The sequence below is a fragment of the Manacus vitellinus genome, unplaced genomic scaffold (assembly GCF_001715985.3).
Source record: "Manacus vitellinus isolate BGI_N305 unplaced genomic scaffold, ASM171598v3 scaffold_16_pilon, whole genome shotgun sequence".
Taxonomy (NCBI): Eukaryota; Metazoa; Chordata; class Aves; order Passeriformes; family Pipridae; genus Manacus; species Manacus vitellinus.
This window is the reverse complement of record NW_021939189.1, coordinates 9,091,755-9,113,052: the sequence shown is the minus strand read 5'-3', so window position 1 is coordinate 9,113,052 and position 21,298 is coordinate 9,091,755. Positions and strand designations below refer to the sequence as shown.

The following is a 21,298-nucleotide window of genomic DNA, read 5'->3' as shown; positions in this document are numbered from 1 at the left end:
CTCCGGCCCCCATCCCTGTGACCTTCCCGGGGTACTGGGGCTCGTTTCTCCGCAGGCCTCGGAGGGATAGCCCTGCTAATCCCGGGGTCCCCGACTGCCCGGGCGGCCTCCCTCAGCCCCGCTCCCCGGAGGGCGCGGCGGGCCGGCCCGGCGTGACCTCTCAGGTGACGGGGCGGTGCCGCGTCGCCCGGGGCGGCGCGGCGCGGGCGCTCAAAGGCGGCGGGGCGGCCCGCCGCGCCGCCATGGACCGTGAGGAGCGCGCCGAGCGGCGGCCGAGCAGCTGCGGCTGTACCGGCGGGACCCCGGCGGCTGGAGGGGCTGCCGGAGCACGGTGGGTGAGCGGGGCCGCGGCGGGAGGGACGGAGGCGCGGCGGGAGGACGGGGGCCGGCCCGGGTGCTGAACGCTTCTCCTCCCGCAGGGCGAGGTCGCGGTGTCCTGGAGACCCTCGGCGGAGTTCGCTGGTAACCTGTGAGTACGGCCCGTTCCCGGGGTGAGGGGGATTGAGGGGGATCCTGCCCGCCGTGGGGAGCCGGGCAGGGTGGAGAAACATTTGGTTTCGTTTCGTCCCGCCGCAGGTACAGGGGAGAGGGGATCCTGCCCGCCAGCCCGCGGGATGTCTGGGAATGCATCAAGCCGGTGGCCGGCGGGCTCAGGACCAAGTGGGACCAAAACGTGAAGGATTTCGAGGTCATCGAAGCCCTCACCGATGTAAGTTCCTTAAAAACTGTCCTGGTGAGATTAACGCAGCGTGTGTTGAGCAGTGCTGGGCTCTGCACAGCCCTTCCTGTCGTGCCTCAGGAGACAACCGATGTTATGTGCTGGGAAGTAAAGAGATCTTAAAAAGTTGTCTGGTGTCTCTGTCTGGATCAGCCTGACAATACTGGGATAACAAACCTGTTTTTTTGTTTCATTTTGGTTTTTTTTTTCTTTTCCATCAATTTTATATATTCTATTAGCATATATATAAACAATGTTTTTTTCATTCTGAAAGGAGCTGCTGAGACATTCTTGCCTAATACTTGCCTAAGTTGTGCAAATGTATAATATTAAAGATTCCCACACTATGTTGTTAACGCTGCAAGTCAAGCTAGGTGTGATTATTTTTAACAAGCTGTCTGTGAGGGAAGAGGAGGCTTAGACAATATATACACTTAGCTAAGCAGCAAAACATTCATGTCACCAGCCTTAAATTCAGGCCCCCTGTTTCACAATGGCAGCACAGTGCTCTGCATTGCACTGCCTTTAGCTGGCCTTGGGACCCAGTGCTTTACCTCTGTCTGTCATTAAAATGGAGATGCTGCACTTGGAGGATGACAGATGAACAGGGCTATGTATGAGCAGCAGCTTCTGCTACTGCAGTTATAGAGTCTAGTTCTTTTTTTTTTTCCTCTTAAAAGGTGTTGGATTTAGATCCCCAAATCTGAAATGTATGTAGGTGCTTGGAGGCAACCAGATGCAAACACAACTGGTCCCAGAAATGCTTGTAGAAGTCCTGTGAAGTTTGTTTTTCTTGGGGGAACTGTAGAGGCATTTTGTGTTCATTATAAACTTGAGGAATGCTGCAACCTCCTGCTTGAAATTCATAGACTTGCCAGCAGTTAGCACTGTGATAAAATGTCTGTTTTGGGGACCCTCTTACCACTGAGCCTCCACAGAAGGGGATGGTAGTGTTAATGTTTCTGCAGTGTAACAGATTGGGTTATCAAGTTGTATCCCATGTATATGACACAAAGAAGTTATCTTTGCTAGCTTCCTGGGAACAAGAAGCATTTTACCTGTCCTATGACCATAGATGTGCCAGATTTGCATTTCATCATCCCTTGTGATATCTGTCCTTAGTCAACCTGGAAGCAACACATCATCACTATGTTTTTCTCCATTAAACTGTCCTTCATCTATGCAGGATAGTGCCTTTTGACTGTGCTGACTTATATTTTGTTCAACCAAGGGCGTAGTAGAACTCTTTGATGGAGCTTAGAAAGTGTAACTGAAAGTGTTTCAAAAAGTACAGGTATTTTTCTGATGTATTTCAGAAAGCATTAACTGGCATAATTCTGTTTTTTGATTTCCAGACTATCTCTGTATGCAGAACCACAACCCCTTCAGCTTTCATGAGGATTATTTCACCAAGAGAATTTGTGGATGTGGTAGTAATGAAGCAATATGAAGATGGGACATTGCTATCTGCTGGTAAGGCTCTTGTGTTCCCAACAGGTTCATGTTAAGTCAGGAGATATCCAGCAGCTACCAGAAACAAATATAGAATAAAAACTAAGTAACATGCTGCTCAGTAGTTGTTGGCCTGATCTTGATCAGAAGATAAAATAGTAATTGTCTCTCTGTGTTGTTCTCAGACTATATAAATCATCTTAACACTAAGATAATGGTGATACTGTTGGCCGGTTTCTCCCCTTGCTATGCTTTTGAGATTGAATAAGTATTTAATTTACTATTAAGTTCTAGGATATTTTGTGTGTGGTTCTATTGTTTTACAAGTTTACAGAACTTTCCAAAAGAAGTCCTATTTAGGCTAAATCCCATTTTAACATTTTCTGCACTGCCTCTAGGTTTTGATGAAACCACTGAGTAAATGTACCACTCCTGTATGTGGAAATGATTGTTTTTATGAAAACAAATGTAGTCTTGATTTTTAAGGGGCTGCTGCTATACGGAAGGATGTTTCTTTGTTTTTTTTCACTTTCACTCTATGGTTTAACTGTTCCAAGTCAGTGCTTTTATTCCCTCACTGTTCAGGTGTCCTATTTGCCCATTGTGTTCAGGAATGCCTTGCCAGGAATTTATGTACTTGCTAGAGTGTAGCTTCTCAGCAGCCAAGGGGCATATCCATGTGACATTTTTTATTGGAGGTATCCTGAATGACCTTGCACAACAGGGGTTCAATGCAACTGCCTCAAAGTGTCCTGATGCTTCCTTCAGAGCTCAGTAACAATTGCTTGTAAATTCAACTCTTCTTTGATTTCCCCATTCTAAGGCCAGAGTGGTTCCTTTTAATGGTCTTTCCTGCCAGTTTTGTGACATAGCCCCACACTAAGAGGATTATATTGCCATTCTTTTTAAATATATTTTCATATAGTGAGTTTGCTTCCCAGCTGGTGCTTTGAGTACCGAGCACTCTCCCAACTTCTGTAAGAATGACACTTTTCTTCACTGCTTTTTCTTACAGCCACCAACGTGGAACACCCACTGTGTCCACCTCGACCAAATTTTGTGAGAGGTTTTAATTACCCTTGTGGCTGTCTCTGTATACCTGTTCCAGGGTAAGAAATTATCTATTTGACTGTTTTGAATTCATTATGACTGAGTGCCCTTTTTGTGTTCTCATTTTTGGGCAATGAGTTAGTTTCTCTTCCTTTCCTGGAGGGAAGTATTTAATGTTACAGGAACTGTCATCATGGTAGGATTCTCGCTGACCTCTTAAGCAGAGATTCAGCAAAACATACAAATATGGTCTTAATCTTTGGTAAATGAGTATCTAGTTGTTTATTATAATTTATAGTAATTTATAAACCGAGTCAAGTAGCTAATTAGGGCCTACTTAATCTGTAATTTGGTAGCTACATTCACGGACATTTGCTTGTTTGTTAAAAAAAAAAAACTTCATAGAAATATCTATTCTACTGAGTCATTGAAAGAGTCATTGAAAAGTTCTTAATGCTCTTAAACTACTGGCTATAAAATCACTTACATTGTCTTTTCAGGGAACCAGACAGGACTCAGCTCCTCACTTTCTTTCAGACGGATCTTGGTGGCTACCTTCCCCAGACAGTGGTGGATTCCTTTTTTCCATCTAGCATATCTGGATTTTACAGTAACCTGACCAAAGCTGTTAAGACATTAAAAGCATGACAAGATGAGTTGCTGACATCACCAGCTGAGGGTAGGAAAAGAAACCTGGCAACTCGAGGGTAAAAGTAGGAAGTTGACCTCAGGACTTTTCAGTCAGCAAAGATACTTAAGAAAGGTGACATGAAACAATGAACTGAGTAAAATAATTTTTTAAAATAGCATTTTGTACCTGTCTCCGTGCAGAACAATGCATTCTTTTCTAATACAAAATTCTTCACTTTTAGAAAAATATCCCACCAGAGGCTGGAAGAATCCTGGAGACAGCAGTGGTGGCTGTCTCCAGGGAGAAGATGCACATGCTGGATCTGTTCTTGGCCACACTATGTCAATGTGTGCGAAGGGGAGCGTTGTTAAAACCCACTTAGTACCACAGGGTTAGCCAGGTGTGGGTCAGCTCTGTTTGGTCTCTGAAACCCTGTAGGTTCCTGTGGAACAGTGTTTCTTCCCCAAAAGAAGAACCTGTAGAGCTGCTGGGATGTATCAGTGGGTCTAAGCTAGGAAATGGTAAAAAGCCAAAATTGGATTGTGTGGAGGATTCCGCTTGTTTGTTCCAGCAGATGTCAGCAGTGATGGTAAATATGCCTTAAGTGCTTTTTTGTGTCAGGGTGCAACAGTGCAAATCAATTCACAGGTCTGTGGGCTGGCAAATCGACACTCTTCCTTTCCCCTCTCTGTACCAAAACCAGTGATTTCCCCTGTGTCATTAAACAAACTGAATTGACACAGTGGCAATAAATAAAGAGGATTAAGCACTTTACTTGCCATTTCTTAAACTGCACTTGAAATGATCCTTTTGAACTGTGCTTGAATGTTTTTTAGTCTCCTGTGGGGAAAGATTTTAACGGGTAAATAATCTTGTTTTGTAGCTTTGTCTTGACAGGCCATAAGGACATTGCTTTTCTCTAAGACTGGTTTGCCTCAGCATTGTCTTTGGAAACCAACACCTGATTTTGTGTGCAGTGTTGTGTCTATATTTAGGAAATACCTATGGCATTGCTTGCTACAGGAATGTCAGACATTACTGTAGGTTACATATAATTACAAAAAGAAAAATAATTGCTGAATTAGGAATTTAAATGCAGGTTGTGATTTTAATGCAGTAACTCAATTATTTAATAAGGTTAATATGCTCTGCTTTCTGTCCCTGTATTTTTTTATATTTATTATAGGGCATGGACTTGCACACAAAGCTTCCCATTGTAAATCTTACCCCATGGAATAGTTTTTTAAGGAAACAATTTTTAGTGTAGTCTCCTTTGTATACAAAGATGTAAAAACTTGTGTAAGTGTGATGAAATAAATATTTTTTCTGCTACCTCTTACTGTTTTTCCTGAATCATCCTTTAAAGTGGTTCTTTGTGCACCTGCCTTGCTGTCAAGGAAACATAAGAGCTACTTCCCTACCCACTACCTGGGGAAGAGGTTTTTTGATGAAAACACTTGCCCTTCACAGGTTCTTTGCCCTTGGTTGGTCCTTATTTCCAATTGCTGTGTTCTATACTCAGGAAGAGTAATAAATTCGCTGAGAAGAGATTTGGGCCTGGATGTTAGAGAGGCTTATATGTATTTTTCTAAATGTACTGAAGTTGTTTGGCATGAATTGCAATATCTTGGAAAGTCTTTCCAGGATTGTCCTCAATTTAATTAGCAAAAAGTTCAAGGAGCAGAGCTGAGATCACCACTCATTATTTCTGCAGGTAAACCTTTTGCAGACAATGTGTCTTCTTATTAGCTATTTGTAATTTTTTTTTTTATTGCTGTGAGCAACAAAGGTGGTAGGTGAGGCTTTTTGTTGCAATAATTTAAGGATCCCTTTTCTGAATGCTCAACAACTTCTATCCAGAAGGAATTAAGAGCCCTTAACCTTCTGCCCTGCCAAGTTGGAGTTGAAAATGCCTTGGGAAAGAGTTTTGTGTAGGTACCAGTGTAAAAATGTACAAAAAGATTCACATTTTTCTCTTATTTTGGTTGCTACCCAATTAATAAAATTTTTGTTTTGAGATAAGAGGTTGTTTTTTGGAAAAGACAACTCGGTTGGTTAAGGGTTTGGAAGGTGGGGGAAAGGCCAAAGCAAATTAGATGCCTGGATTCAATTAACAGCTTCTGCTGCCTGTCCTACTTCCCTTTCTGTCAATTGCTGTTTCTGTGGCATTGTGTTAAGTGCACAGAAAATAGCTTCCGAGCTCCTTAATTTCTTCCTGCTGAAATTAAGTAACCGAAGAAGGGTACAGGAAATTCCCAACTCTGGGAAGGTGAATAGCCAAGGACAATAACCAGTGCAGCCATCTGGCTTTTAGCTGATGAGTTACTACTTCCATCTTACCATTGCTTCTCTCCCTTCAGTGAAGCAGGTCAGAGAAGACCAGCTGGGGACACGGGACCATCTTGCCTTAGATACACGTGCTGCTGCTGGTAGAATTCCATGCAGTGCATACAGAAAGCACTGCCACAATGCTGATAGCAGTGTTTCAAGCATATATTTGTCTCCAAGTTTAGTGTTTCCGGGATAAACAATTCAGTTCAGAAGTACTTGGATTCTCACATACTCTCATTGGTGCTTTCCCTTACAGAATTAACAGGGACCTTTAAAAAATAAGTGTGGTTACAAGGTAAGACGGTTTTGAATGGCCTTGTTATTTTCCTGCTGTACTCCTCTGAGATCTCTGGCCAGAGGAAGGTTAGGAAAACCTGCACTGTATTACCCTCATCTTCCTGCCTCACCCTAGAAGTACCATGAGAATTCCTTCCCACTCTGTCTTTCACTGCTGGAGTTGAGATGGCTCTGTTAACTGCTAGTAGAAAGTTACCTTGACAGGTTTTGGCTGTCCTGGATGTTCTGTGTTTTGAATAGAAAAGCTGGAATTTTCTAGGTTTTTGATAAACAGAGCTGCATGAGCCTTTCTCTACCCTTTAAGTATTCCCTAAGGCAGTGTTTAGTTGAAGGCTTGTAGACACATTTCTTCTTCCTGGGAAGGTAAGGCAAGGCAGGGAACAGGACTTGGAGAGTGGCACTGAAAACATAGCACAGGATGTGCTTATGATATTTGTTTAGTTAATGGCTTAAAACAGGAGCATACTTTAGCTGTCAAGTATTTTATTACAGCCAGTATATTGTTAATAAAGTCATTATTTTATAATTCTACACTTTATAACATCTGTTTCTGAATGTTGGAATAAGAATCATGCCCATTTTCTGCACAGCTTAGGTGCATCCCAGACAGCTTTCTCTGTACTGGCAGTGATGTCCTTTATACTCTTCATGTGTGCTTTCTGAGCATCTTGCTGTGCTCACCAAGTGCCTGCAAGTAATAAAATCCTTTGTTTGATTATTGGCAGTAGTCTAATTCCTCTCTTTACAAAGTTTCGGATGACTTGGTGGTAACAGAGCTCTGATTCTTCCTCTTGATGATGGCTGTGATGGGCCCATCAGGTAATGCCTTGATTACATTCCATGCTTCAAAACGAGTGAGTCCTTGCATGGCCGTTGTGTGCACCTGTAACAGCTCATCGCCAGGCTGAACAGGGCTGCTCTGTTCCAATGCAGTCCCTGGGAAAGAAAATGAATTCCCTTCAATTCTTTATGTGGAGGAAACTTTAATGGATCTTTGACTTAGCAGTGAAATAGCTGGACCACTAGCATGTTTGGTATAAACCACCTGGTTCCAGCAGGCAATGAATTACTGGCACCAAACAAGATAATGCTGCATTTGCAAAAAATACTATTCCCACAGCTATAAATCAGCAGTAATGAAACCCACAAGTCTGCATCAGCTGGGAACATGTTGTGTATCCATTTAAGTGTGTTTACCTTTAAATATCCTGTTGATGATGATGGGTTTATCTCCCTGAACAGAGCCCTTCCCTCCTTCCAGGCTGAATCCCAAACCGGCAGGTGTTTTTTCTAGAGTTACAGTGCAGATTGTATCTCCAGTTGCTGGAAACAAATGGAGAGTTACCAGGTGGGCAGCACATAGTCTGAAAAGCTAAAACATCTGTTACAGAAAATGAACTTCTGGTTTGTTTGCAAAGGTACCATAAACTGTGAAATGAAAGAGAAAATGAAAACTTTTAATTTCTCCTTTTGTCATTTTAAGGCCCTCTGGGGAGCTGAGGAAAGTTAGTTGTGTTTGAATTCATGTGAGAATGGAAATACAAGACATTTACTGGAAGTATAAAAATCTGTTCCATGAACAAAATTTAAAGTAAACATTTGACTTGCTATTAGTTATGAAGACGCTATCAACTACAAAGCTGCTAATGTTTATTTGCAAATGGAAATAAAGCTACAGATCTCCAGATCATTCTTTAGGGAAAAAAAACACCCAACACAAAAATATCTTGAATGTGAAATATTCTGCAAAATTCTGACCTTGCTGTGGTTCAGATGTAGCCACCTGCTACATCGAACAATAGCACGTTGTTTGTTCAAAATTAAATTCTCTTTCACAGAGAACAAGTCTTGTAATAATATTAGAATAAAGAATCACTGTTCGCTGAATTGTCATTTTACCTTCAATTAGATGTGTTGCTACAATAACCATCTTTATACATCTACAGAAATTCATATAGAGAATCACACTGGGTTTTTAGGGAGTTCTTTTATTTTAGAAATCCATTAATTCTTTCTCTTTTCAATGAAGTTATTCCAAATGTCTGTTACAGGAATGCTTTATTAACTGTGCTGTCCTTAATCGTGTTTTTTTTAGATTCATGCAGCCAGTGCTGCTTTATGAACACCTGGATTTCAGGTGATGAGTAAACACTTATGTGGGGACTGCAGGGTAATGCCACTAAACTTACCAGACTCTTGTGAAGCATCACTTGCTACTGAAGATGTACTAGAGTTGATTGAAGCATTGAGATTTGTTTCTCCATCTTTAGGTTTTCTAGTGACAACAACAGCTTGTCTGGGTTGGCGGGCCTGTCGCATGATTGCTGAGGCATCGTTGTGAGTCACACCTTTGAGAGACTTTCCATTAATGGATAGTACTTCATCTCCTTTCTGAATAGTTCCTTCCTGAGATGCCAGTCCATTGGGAAACACTTTGTGAACCTATTGAACAGCCCAGACACCACACATGCACACAAGGAAAGAGGGGGGGGAAAGAGGTCAAATCACTAAATCATTCAGTTGATATTTTTTACCATGTGAATTTTTCATTCTTTGCCAGGAACGAGTTGCTTCTATCATGTTTCAGGACTGAGGACTGAAAAAATTTGTACAGAGAAGTTCTCCTGTGCACATCCCTCCTCAAGCAGCCAGGCAAGCAGTTTGGCCCCAGTACCAGATGGCCCAAGCTGTGCTGCCTGTGGTGTGTACATTGCGTATGCTACTTCCTGACCCTCTCTCTGCTCTGCTCGAGGGAGGAGGAAGGCATGAAGCTTATCTCTATCTTCCAGACCCCTCATGTATTTATGCACCCATCTCATTCCTCCAGAGCACACTGCTTGATCTTCTGTAAGCACAAGATGTTGGTTATTTCCTGCTGAGGGCTGTGTGTTCTGCCTTGGCTTTCAGAGCTGTTTGGGATTGGGTGCCCAAGGAAGCAGGACACTGCTGCCAGTCACCTGGATAGGCAGATCTGTGCAGAAGGATTCCCTTTTCACCTACTGAGACTGTGGTTCTTCCAATCCTATCAGTACAGCTGCCTGATTATTTGATTATGCCAAAAACCAAACACTGGAGCAGAAAACCAGCAAGGTTTTATGTTTTTAGACAGAGTACTTGTTTGGGGAGTATTTTTTTAAGAATTATGTTACTTACTGTTACTATTTTGTTTTCTAAATCAATGCCCCCTGCCAGGCTGAATCCAAGCCCAGTATCTTCTTCTTTATGCAAAATTGTAACATGAATATCATCAAATTCCTAGACAGAGAAAGGAATACAGTCAAACTTCTCAAAAGATATGTCACAATGATTGGAAAATCTGGAAAATCAGCATGTTTTCTTTTTCTCTATTGTGCATTTTATAATGAGACTTATGGCATAAGCATAACATTAAAGTTGCAAAGATTAACAAGACACATTCGCTCCACATCTTTCTGAAAATCATGCACAAAAAGCAGGTTTACCTTTAACGTTGCTTCATCTAGTGCTTTGACTTCCTCTATAAGCTTTGCTAACTCCTCAGGGGAAAGCAGAGAGATGACTGACTGCCCTGACACACCGGATGCTTGAGGTGAGCTGTGTTCCTGTCTCTCTTCCTCCTTCTCATTGTCTGCCAAGCTCACAGTGTATTCTCTCAACTCAGAAAGGCTGTCCCATTGTGGCAAGAGTGAAAAAGAAGCATTGAGTTATGAAAGAACATACCCAGAAAAGCAAAAGACAATTTTGGAGCAGTCATCTTTTGATTGTATTAGCCTGTACTTGGGGTGGTAATTCCTATAAGTATTATAAATACAGACAAATGTAAATTAATCATGAGTGTAACACAAGTAGAATCTATCACATAAAAGAATAAGGGTAATCCCTTGGTCCCAGGCAAAAACAGACTTTAATCTCCTTTATCATGGAGATACTAGAAATACTGCTCCTTAAGTAGGAGGATGTTTGAAATATACATGGGCGTATGTAGTATGAATTAAAAACAAGTGTAACAGTCATATGAGTCATTTAACCTTTGTGGTCTAAAAAGTTCCTAACTTAGTCTGTGCTTTACTGTTGTGTGCTACTACCTCAGAACTTTAATCTGTCAGCAGATCAGCACAGATGCTCACCAAAGCTGATCTGTAAATCTGAGTTTTAAACATGGTATCTTACTTTAGTGAAAACCCAGTGTCCAGGTGATGATGGTCACTTGCAGGTGAGAAAGAAGTCCCGTCCTCCTCCCCAGAGGACTGAGACACTGTGTCTGCAGTTTCCCATGCACTGTTTCCAGGAGAGGCTGGAGACTGAGGAAGGCAAAGCAATGATTTCATTAAAGCAGACGACACTTGGTTACTGATGGAATAGATTTTGCTGCACTTCTCGTCATGTGGCTTCATCATCTCACAAGCCTGCCTGGCAGTAAGTGGGAAGCTCCGTGACCTTAGACTGTGTGCTTTTGCTACTGACACAAGATGGGAATTTGCAATGGCTCCTGTTGTTAAGAGACTTGATAAAATTTCGGTGCTGGCACTGCTGCTTTTCTCTGAGCTGGCTGCAATATCCTCCCTGCGAGAGGAAGGTCTATCCAGGCTCTTTGTACCCATGGGCATAGGTGGCTGTTGCTGGCTGGTTTCACAGCGTTGGAGGAAGGGTTGGTTTGAATGGGCTGGAGCCACCTCTGGCTCTGCTGCAGTGGGAGAGGATTCTTTCTGGACTGATGGTTTCAGGCTGAACCTTCGGTGTGTCTTTTCAGGTGACTGCGGAGCACTCAAGGATTCAAATGAGCTTATTCTTTGTTTTATTGATGATCCTCCAGGAGACATAAGTGATAAACTGGATTGTTTTTTGATGGAAATACTGTCAGGATTAAGAGGACTTTGATTTGCTTGTGGTTTTAGATCTGAATTTGCTTTCTTCAATCCTTTCAGGCTTTGGCGAAACCAGGTGGGCTTAGGTGCAACAGGAGGACCCTTTTTCACACTGTCATTTTCATCTGATTTTAGCCCTTTTGAACCGACTAACTCTGATTCTGATTTCTTCTGAACTGTCTCTGAGCTGCTTCGATTTTGATTCTCTTTCTTTTTGTCAGTGCCAGGTTGCAAATCTAAATGGACGCTGTTTTCACTCATGGTAGGATTAAATAAGCTTTTTATGCAATCAGAAATTTTAACCCAAGGGTCTTCTGTTGTTGTTGTTGTTGTATCAAGACTATAATCTACCCGTGCTTGTCTTTTAAGTACAGGCCTTTGTACTGATGAAAGTGGAGTCCCTGTATTAAAGAAACAGTGATTATAAACAAGCTTCCCTCTACTTCTCCACTCCTTATCTCTGCATCATTATTAATGCAGAAATTTGAATTTCATTCAAGCCTCTGATAGGTTTTTTTTTAAGTTTCTGAAAAGTTTAAACTTTTTAAAAATTAATAACTCTTGATCTACAAGTTCTGAATCCAGACACTGAAATTAACTGAAAAACAAGGCTCTTACACACTTATATGCGAGATCCCTTTTTAAAGGGTTTGCAAATTCTAAATGTAACCTAAAATTCTGGGGTGCTGAAGTCATGATACAAACTGGAACAGTTAAAATAGAAGCTTAAAATTGTGTTGTTTGCAGCCTAGTGAAAAAGGTGATGTTACAGTAAATTCTTTTTTAAAATGTTTTTTTCTAGTTTTTTAAGTATATCCTGCTCTGAAAGGACTGTCCTAAGGAAATCTTTGATGACTGTTTTTGCTTTCTTAAATTTGTGCAGGCATTTCCAGTTGATTTTTTCTGAAAAGTAAAAACTTGATTGTAATGTAGGAAAATTTTTTACGTCACAGACTGATTCAGCATTTTAATGTTAGATGTGGTAGAGCTGAACGGCAGCGAACTTTTGTTTGTGCAGTTGCACAGGTGCTGTTATCTGCTCCAGTGTAAGTTTTTTTTAAGGCATCATTTTTACTTTTTTTTAAAGATCTGAACAAGAAGTTATGGAATTACATAGCTATTTATGTTGTAAGAGACCTCTTGAGACTGTCTCGTTCCCTTAACACTAAGTTTCCTTGATTCTAACTAGCACAGCAGAAAGCTAACTTATCAGTGGTTTGTAGCATTGCAACACTAGAGCCTTGAAACTAGGCATAAAAATGTCCTTTAGAAATTATAAAATTAACTTTTACTATAAAATATTCAATTACTAAGCAGTTTCATCTGAAGAATATACCAATATTGTACCTGTCCATTAACATTTTTTACGGTAAATCATCACTTATGCTGCTTTTGATTTAGTTTCTCTTTTTTTTTCCCAAGACTGGAATAATTTTTTAATAATAATTCAATAATTTGAAATTTCATCTGTTCACCCCAAAATTTACAGATACATTTAAAGAGAAAGGTGAAGTCAGCTCAATACCCATTTTGGCATTAAAACCAAATACTAGGTTTAGCTGAAAAAAAAGTTAATGGAATTCAACATACCTAAGTTTTCTTTTCTTTCTTGATCTCTGCCCACTGGAGCAGCAGTTGTGTGTTCTGTATCATGTGCTGTAGGAGAAGTGGTAAAGACACTGTGTGTTACATCAGTTTGGTGTCCCTCTAGCATTGGTTCTCCAACTTCCTGCTGAACAAACAGGAAAAAGAATTGTGTCAGAACGTAATTATGCAAACCACAGTATATATGTATCTGAAAAAAAAAAATCTGAAAAAAATACGTGAATCTGAAAAAAAGAAGAAACCACATACAAAAGTGTGGTATGCAGGCCTCAAACTGACAAAATGTTTGGGAAATAAAGGTTTGAAAAAAATATTTAAAAAGCAGTAATAAAACCTTCTTTTAATGACCTGAAATTCTGATAAGAAACCCTCTGTCTTGAGCATATACAGATATACAGACTGTCTTAATAGAGGAATTTGTCTTCCTGAACAGAGTTTGACTTTACTGATCTCAAGACATAAGTTTTTCTCATTATCTTTAGAACTACTAAGTACTAGAAAATAAGAAGTTGCAGTCAGTGATAAGTTCAACAAGTGTTTATTTCTCTTAATTTTACTTCTCAAAGGTGATTTTCTAGTAGGTGTTGAATATATTTTTACTGCTCTTCTGAGGGAATGTTAAAAGAGTGACCTTACATAAGGTGCGTAACTGAAAATTTCTCAGATAATAACATTATACGTGGACTTCAGTCTGATCTATATAATTTTATTTTGATACTGCAGCTTGGAAGCTGTTTGGGGTTTTTTTGGTGGGTTTTTTCTTTTTTTTTTTTCTTTGCATTGCATTGAGAACGGTTCACTTCTACTGCTACATTACTAAAGCTGGGGAAAAGAGGTTTCATTTTTAAATTAACCACAGCTTTGTTTCAATATGCAGATCTCACAATCCTTCACACTCATGCAAATGTGAAATGCTATCTTTCTGTTCTTTTAGATGAGAGGGAACTGAAATTTAGTGGCGTCCAAATACACATATAAAATGCAGACACAAGAAAGATTTTGTAAATTTTGCTTTACCTGAACACTTGCAGAAGGTGATGCAGCCACTTCTGACACAAGCTTTTCTTTTCTGTCTGCGTTACACTGGTCATCACATGTGCAGTCCTGCTTAAAGTATTTCCTTGGTGGAGGTTTGGGCTTTGACGACTTAGGTTTTCTAACCAGGATCTCTGATGATTTCTTAGTGTTTTGCAAAGGTCGACCTACTTCACTACAAGTAGGAGGGGAATTTCTCTCTGAATTATGAGCAGAGAATGAGCACAGCAGGCCAGGTTGTCTGGTAATTGGTACATCAACGCTATGTACTCTTGCTTTCAGGTCAGTCAGTTGGTACAGAGCACCAGTGCCACACGAGGCCCGGGGGTTGTAGCTGCTGTCGCTGCTGGAGCGGGTCATCAGCCTCTGGACCCTGCGGTTGCAGTAAGCAGCATTTCTTTCAATGTGTTTTTCACACGGGTGTCTTCCATGCCAGCTCATTTCCAGTCTTTTAACACCTGTATCAGGAACACGTTCAAAGTGTCTGTTCAATACATACAAAGTGATCTCTTCTAAGATTCAGCTTTTAATCTTTTAAGATTAAATTTGCAGATAAATACCATTATCAGTGGATGCCAAGGTGTGATTGATGCATTGGTGGCTTGTAGAGTGAAGAGTCAACAGGTACATTCCTGGGCACCAAAATAGCATTTTCCATATATAGGTACACATATATGTATGTATGTCAGCAGTGTAGTTATACTAATGATAATTCTGTTCCTTTTGGTCCTTTAGAAGACATGAGGACGCTAAAGGGAGTATGTTACTGTGGGAGAATGTCATACCTGAACTGGGCAAATAGCTCCAACCATGACTGCATATGCCTTTCCTCATAATTAGGGGATTAACAAGCTGTTTGTTCCCAGCACATCACCTGCATTGTGCAGTTTGTTGCTGTCCTGGTGCTGTCACCGACAGATAGTTGTTTGAAAAGCTCTAAGCAGAGGTTGTAAATAAGGAAGGATGAGCAAATGTGAGAGGAAGTTTGCACAAAAATTCTTTTTGGTAATCAGAGAGATTTGGTCTGTTCTCTTCACTCAGGCAACATATCATAGGAGACATGTTAGGAAGGTTGTCCTGTGACGTTTCTTCATCTTTCTGCTCCAGGTTACTTGACTGTTACTAAGGATTCTAATACAGCATGTACTCATTCTCAACATCTTTTAAGTCAAAATTACCATGTCTCAGTGAATGCACTTATTCCCTTACCTTCAGTGCTCCATTGATGTCTCTCCTTTCCAAATCTGTTGCTTTCCACAGCTTGTGCAACAGCTTCCTTTAGCTGTTGCTCAGACACCTAGGAAATATCATGCCATTATACTCTCATGAGATTGCTGTGGGGTGATGATTAACATTTAAACATTTATTCCTTTCACAAAGCTTTCCAAGTCCTGCAAGTCCCCAAACAGAAAGGCATAGACCAAGTTAAATCACACATCAGTTAATTTTAAAGCTCACTGCACACCATTATATTTGTATATATTCTAGAATAGATGAAGTATATCTATGGATGTGCTGTATAAAGTGGTTATTTAGGTAAAATGGGATCTTTTAAAGATAAATGTTCTTTCACATATTTCACTAGAAGTAGAGTTCTGGATTTACTAGTATAAGATGACTTAATGCAGCATAATTTATGCAACAATTTAAACTTGGTAATCATTTCTACAGTATTTGGTTTTAGGAAGCATTTTTCAATAAAAATTTTACAAGAATAAAATATTTTACTTCAATAATAATTTAATTATAAATATTGACTGGGCAAGACCTAAATTTTAATTACTGAAAGACAAGTGTAAAAACATTTCTTTAGGGGGAGATATGTTCCGTCTTTCAAATTATTTACTTATCATTGGGAATTCTTTCTTGGGTAAGAACTGTATTTTGGTTTATCCAATACTAATTGAATGTTAGTTCTGTAATTTCCTTATTCACTGCACAGAAACTCATGTAAGACTGTCTCCAGTGATCTTCAAATCTTGCATGATTCTATTTAAGATAGTGCATATCTCAGGTTTGTTTGTGTGCAGCGATGATTATAAAGAGATCAACACCTTTGTTGTCAACATTTTTCCACCAAGTTTAGATTAGCACTTGCTCCCTCCCTCACTCTTAGTTCTCAGTATGTGGTATACTGAAGGTCAGAAAGAATACAGTGTGCTACCTGTGGTTCAGGGTGTCTGCTAATGATAATTTGTACTGCACCAGGATCACAGTGGCTTAGCAGAGCATAAACTTCATTGAGAGTTGTATTTTGTACTGAAGTTTCGTTAATTTCAATAATTTCATCTCCACACCTACAGAGATATTAAAAAAAAAGGCAGAGGATGTAAACAAAAGAGATTCTGTCCCGACCTTGTCTCACCCATGTGAAAGTATGCAAAAGGAAAATCCATATGGTTAACCTCTAATTTGATCACAGATTATATCTGTCTGTTGCCATGACAGAAAATGGAATGGGAATGAGTTGGATGTCAAGGGGTTTTGATCTGTCTCATTGCAAGCAGTATTTGAGCTTTCTTCATGCTCAGCTATGTACACCTTGTGCCTGTGATCTTTCTGCTCAGCTGCTGCTTCCGCCTACACCTTCCTGCCTTTCAAGTTAACACTTCACTTTTCATATCTTTTTGTTATGCTAGTGCTATTGAAGGTCAGAAAGAATGTTATGTTTCTGCTACATATGAATAACTTGTTAATAGAAAAATTCTAATAACAAGCTATTTTAATCCTGCTGACTGCTAGACTGAGTCTTTCTAGATGAAATCCAAATTAGGCCCACATGGAAACTGAGACTGTCTTTGTTTACTCTACAAAAAATATCCCCATATATTAAGAGGCTGACTGAAGGCACTGATTTATATCACACAAGTATTCAAATAGTTTAAGACACAGCTCTTTCAGCTAAAGTCTCAGGCATGCATGAGAGGAGAGTTACAGAACACCTCAAATTAAATCAAAAAGCCTTCACTGAAACTGCAGTGTTCTGTTCAGTTCTCAATATATTCAACACTACTAACTGGTCATAAATTTTTGAAAGTGAATTTCTACATTCCCAGTAAAGCTCATTTCAGAAAATCTGCATTTCTATTGGGCAGGAAGGGATAGAATTTAAGTAGCTTGTATCAGAAAAACCACAAGAAAGCCAGAATATGCCAGGTGTTTGGATTTTTCCAAATACTTTCTCATTTGAAAATCTCCTCCAGTAGCAATGCTATATGCTTGTCTAAGACCTTCAAAGCTAGCCCAGGCAGGGCAAGAGACAGTAATTTCACTGGGTTGCTGTATTTCTGAAAATCCCACATCTCCTGAATGCACATGCTCAAACCCTGAGGATAGCACATGTTTAAAACACATGTTAGAAACCCAAAATTCACAGAAAGCACTATGTCTTCCTGCCCAAAGAGGTCAAAAATAAACCCATAAACCAGAGCAATGAAAAAGTGGCATAAGACAGTCTTTCTCATCCTACCTGAGTCTCCCATCCATATGTGCCACTGAGCCTGGCGAGAGGGTGTGAATAAAAATCCCAGAAATACACTGGAAGTAAGGGATGCTACATAACCCAATTCCAAGGCCGACACCTGGTTCTGAAAAAATTAATAATAATTAAAAAAAAAAGGTAAGAAATAGTCAAAACAAACCATTGGAGAGACCTTTCCAAAAACTGTCTTAATTTTTTTACTGCACAAACCACAACCAAAGTCTTGCATTCATGAACGTTGCACTTTCAATACTGACTGCTGCTTCCACTCCTTTTTTTCTTTTCCTTTCTATTTTTTTATTGTGTGGTTGCTTTGAGGGCTTTTGTCCCTCTCATGATTAAAGTAAGTGCACACCAATATTGCTTGTGGGGTTCCAAGATCTGGTTGTTGACAAGAGCTTTATTTTTTCATGTGAAGGATATGAATTTGACTCTGCTCGAGTGAAAAAAAACCTGAATGATTGGCTCTTGAGGACAGATGGTGTTCAAAATCCTGCTGTTGATAGGTAGTTGTTAGCACTGACAGGCACCAAGTGTATTAAAAAAACTTAGTTCAGGAAAAGAATCAGATTAGTGAGGAAAGGCTCGCTGTTCAGAGAGCAAATGAACAGCGGTTCATCAATCAGTGCTTTGTTGTCAGTGATCAGTTAATTTCAACACTTACCTTTGTTTAGGGTAACTTCCATTATGACCCTGTCATTGGGCTTTGTAGGATTTGATGAGAATGATGCACTTTCTGAACTGAAAGAGCTGTTTTCTTTGGTTATGCATGTGCTGGAGCTCAGTGACTGACACAAGAGGGGTGACTGACAGCTGGAAGCAGAATGAGGTGTGCTGAAGCTTGTCCTGACTGTAAGTGTCAGAAGACCCTTTTTGGCCTGTTAGAAAGAACAGAGAGTGAATGAATGGGTTGAGTTCACGTATATGTTGTGTGTAAAGACAGAGATTGTTCTGGAAGAAGATTATGTAACCTTGAATTTTTGTAAAGCATCATAATGTGTTAATCCATGCATGGATTCTCCGTTCAGCTCCAGGATTTCATCACCTGTTTCAAAAGGCAAAAAATAATGTTACTATTACCATATTATGCAATAAGATACATACGTGCACTCAAAAGTAGCCTTGTAAATGCAATAATGTCAAGCAGGTGTAGAAGTCACTTATTGCTCATTTCAGCTTCACTTCAATCTGTCTTTAGGTATCATTTTCTGGGAAGCAGGCAAAGTGAGAGAAGAGGGATTTCCCACCTTCTTGTAGCCTTCCATCAGCAGCAGCAGCTCCACCAGGAAAGATGGTTTTGACATAGATGCCTATTGGTCCATAAATGCTGTCTTTCCCTCCAACAATACTGAATCCCAAACCCTAATTTATGGAAGAAAAACAGTGTGTGAGGGCCTGTGATCAGTTGTCATAATAGTTCATTTGCAGTTTCTTCTGCATTACCTATTTAGGCAGTATTGTCAACAGAGTAATATAATCCATGAAAAAATAGTCAACCACATTCCAATAGTAAGAACAAATGGGAATTTTCACAAAATATCCCATGATTTGCATTTTGTTTGTTGCAATCAATTCAATCACTATCATAAGTGCATAGAAAGGTCTGGTTTGTTCCTGGTAGCTCTTCTTTTCCATCTCAACAGAACCATGTTTATAGCTCAGCTCTGACTTGAAAGAAGCTCTGAAGCTGTTGTGCTGGTGCAACTTCTGGATGACACAGAGTCTATGATTTCAATCCTACCTCCAGCTGCCAGAAAGGGTAGCAGTGAATGTCAGTGTTGATGTTGCTGGCTTGATGTGGATGTGGTGTTAGAACTTGAAGGTTCTACCTCATCAAAGAGATACTTCAGAAGGTTAAGAAGCAGGTGAATGGTAACTAATCACTCCTGGCAAAGACTGGATATGAATTGGCAACCCAGAAGCAGCAACATTGATACCTGAATTCACTTCCCTGTGCATAGCAGATTACATTTGTGAAATGAAGTAAAACTCTATGGTAAATCAACACAGCCAGTCTTACCTTCCCTTGTCCTTTCATCAGTACAATGTTTGAAATTACTGAAGCCTGTGAGCCACAGGAAGTGTGCACTAGCTGTGCTGTACTTAGGGATCTAGATGATCTTGAAATTGCCTGTGAACATTAAAAAAAAAAAAAAGGGGCTCACAAAAAATTTTTAATACAGAACCAGAAATTTTTGGACATACATTACACCTGCTTGTTTATTTGAAATTTTCCTGCTTATAACTGATGGTACTAAAGATTTTTTTTTCAGTCTCTCTAATTTTCATAAGCCATTTTTTATTCAGACAATTGCTGATCACTGAATTTGTCCTGCAGTGATTAGACTGGAAAAAAATAGAACGTTGACCCTTCAAGTGGTGCATTGGTGTAGAAAGATATATTTTATCTTGGGACAAATAAAACCAGTTTTGCTCATGAAAGTTCTTCAGATCATGAACTACTCTGTGCTTCTGCTTATGTGGTGAACCACTACATAAGCATCTTTCTACTGCCGAAAGAGGTGAAGCACATCCTTTTTGCTTGATAACCAAGGTGAGCAATTTCTCAGTGTTCTTCCTCCCTCCATTCCACAGAGAGTGGATTTCATAACTCCAGCCCCTGAGATTTAACCCATCTTAATGGGCATTTAATGGAAATCTCCTATTTCAACATGGAATTGGGTATCGCAAGCTAATTTAAGCCCTGACAAAAGTCATTACCTAAAGCTAAGTATGCATGAAGTTCAGCAGGGCCAGAGTTAATTGCAGTCATTACACATAGGAGAGAGTTCAACACTTTTTTTTTTAATGCAGCAAAGTGAAACTAACAGCTGATGAAGCATGTGGAAAATCAGCCAAAATTTTGTCTTCTGCATATGTGAGAAAATAGGTCTCAGTTTTGACATAAAAACAAGATTAATTGTTCAACATGGGATTAGGAACATGATTGAGAGGGAGATGCCTGTGCAACACCAAAACCACACTCTCCAAAATACATTCCTCTACTAGATCAGGGTGATTGTTTATTCCATTGTGGATCTTCTAAATCTGAAACAGGAAATTTTCATGTGTCTTTTACTTCTGTGTGAGAGGATGTATTTTTTATATGTTTGTGGTGGGTAGTGATACCCAAAACGAGGATGCTGCCAAAGAGCCTCTGCCAGTGGGCAGCACACGCCACGCAGGGCCTTTGAGGAGTAGGGAACCCAGTGAATCCCTGAGGGTCTGTCTGTGTATGTGGGTGTTGTTTGATTGGTCTTTGTGCTCCAGTTTGCCCTTCTTCACTTGTGTTAAAGCCCTGGGTGAGGCTGTGGCACTGCAAGGGTGAGGGACTGGCCAGGAAAAGAGAGGGAGCAGCAGTGAGTCCCCCAGCCTTGCTTCAGGCACAGCAAGAGGTGACAGTGAGGAGCTTCACTTCCATATCTCCCTCCAGGCTTGAGCTTGGGAACCACTGGCCATAAACACCATCAACCTCTTTGCCCTACCCAGCCTTCGCTGTCCCAGACAATGGTGAGTTGCTGCCAGTCTCTAGCCTACATTAATGGGGTGTTTAAATCTTTCTGATTCAGTGTGGGCAGAAATTGGGATGCCTTGTGCAGCCAGTGCAGCAAGGGCAGCCACTTCCAGCCATCAGGTGAGTCCATCCTTCTTGTGGCCATGGGTAGGCCAGTGGAGGTGACTGGGGAGGGTGGTGGCAGTGGGGTCCAAAGTGGGGCGGTGTGAACCACATAGGGGGATTTACACACACCATAAAACTTGTTGGGGCAACAGGAGGGAGAAGTTGCTGGAGAAATGGGGGTTTGCTGGCATGAGCCTTTCCTGGTCTCCTGCCCCTCACAGAGGAGGTGTTGGGG

At 40.4% G+C, this 21,298-nt stretch overlaps 2 protein-coding genes across 2 annotated transcripts in view; one reads left to right on the top strand and one right to left on the bottom strand.

Moving 5' to 3' along the window:
* Window positions 1–242: 242 nt before the first annotated feature.
* Window positions 243–3,908, top strand: STARD5 (StAR related lipid transfer domain containing 5). Its single transcript, XM_018069536.2, is given in 7 exon segments — window positions 243–264; window positions 267–331; window positions 420–469; window positions 577–709; window positions 2,074–2,191; window positions 3,186–3,279; window positions 3,721–3,908. Coding segments are annotated over 7 exon segments (630 nt in total). The 3' UTR covers window positions 3,869–3,908.
* A 3,069-nt stretch (window positions 3,909–6,977) lies between these two features.
* IL16 (interleukin 16) overlaps window positions 6,978–21,298 on the bottom strand; it is a 30,035-nt gene continuing 15,714 nt past the window's right edge. Inside the window, exons 7-21 of the mRNA XM_029958847.1 lie at window positions 19,465–19,575; window positions 18,692–18,806; window positions 18,416–18,489; window positions 18,109–18,322; window positions 17,433–17,550; window positions 16,128–16,260; window positions 15,173–15,260; window positions 13,946–14,421; window positions 12,914–13,055; window positions 10,629–11,724; window positions 9,941–10,124; window positions 9,633–9,734; window positions 8,669–8,921; window positions 7,677–7,802; window positions 6,978–7,415 (exon numbers count right to left, since the gene is read on the bottom strand). Coding sequence (XP_029814707.1) covers window positions 7,222–7,415; window positions 7,677–7,802; window positions 8,669–8,921; window positions 9,633–9,734; window positions 9,941–10,124; window positions 10,629–11,724; window positions 12,914–13,055; window positions 13,946–14,421; window positions 15,173–15,260; window positions 16,128–16,260; window positions 17,433–17,550; window positions 18,109–18,322; window positions 18,416–18,489; window positions 18,692–18,806; window positions 19,465–19,575 — 3,426 coding nt within the window. The 3' untranslated portion in view covers window positions 6,978–7,221. The remainder of the gene's footprint in view (window positions 7,416–7,676; window positions 7,803–8,668; window positions 8,922–9,632; window positions 9,735–9,940; window positions 10,125–10,628; window positions 11,725–12,913; window positions 13,056–13,945; window positions 14,422–15,172; window positions 15,261–16,127; window positions 16,261–17,432; window positions 17,551–18,108; window positions 18,323–18,415; window positions 18,490–18,691; window positions 18,807–19,464; window positions 19,576–21,298) is intronic.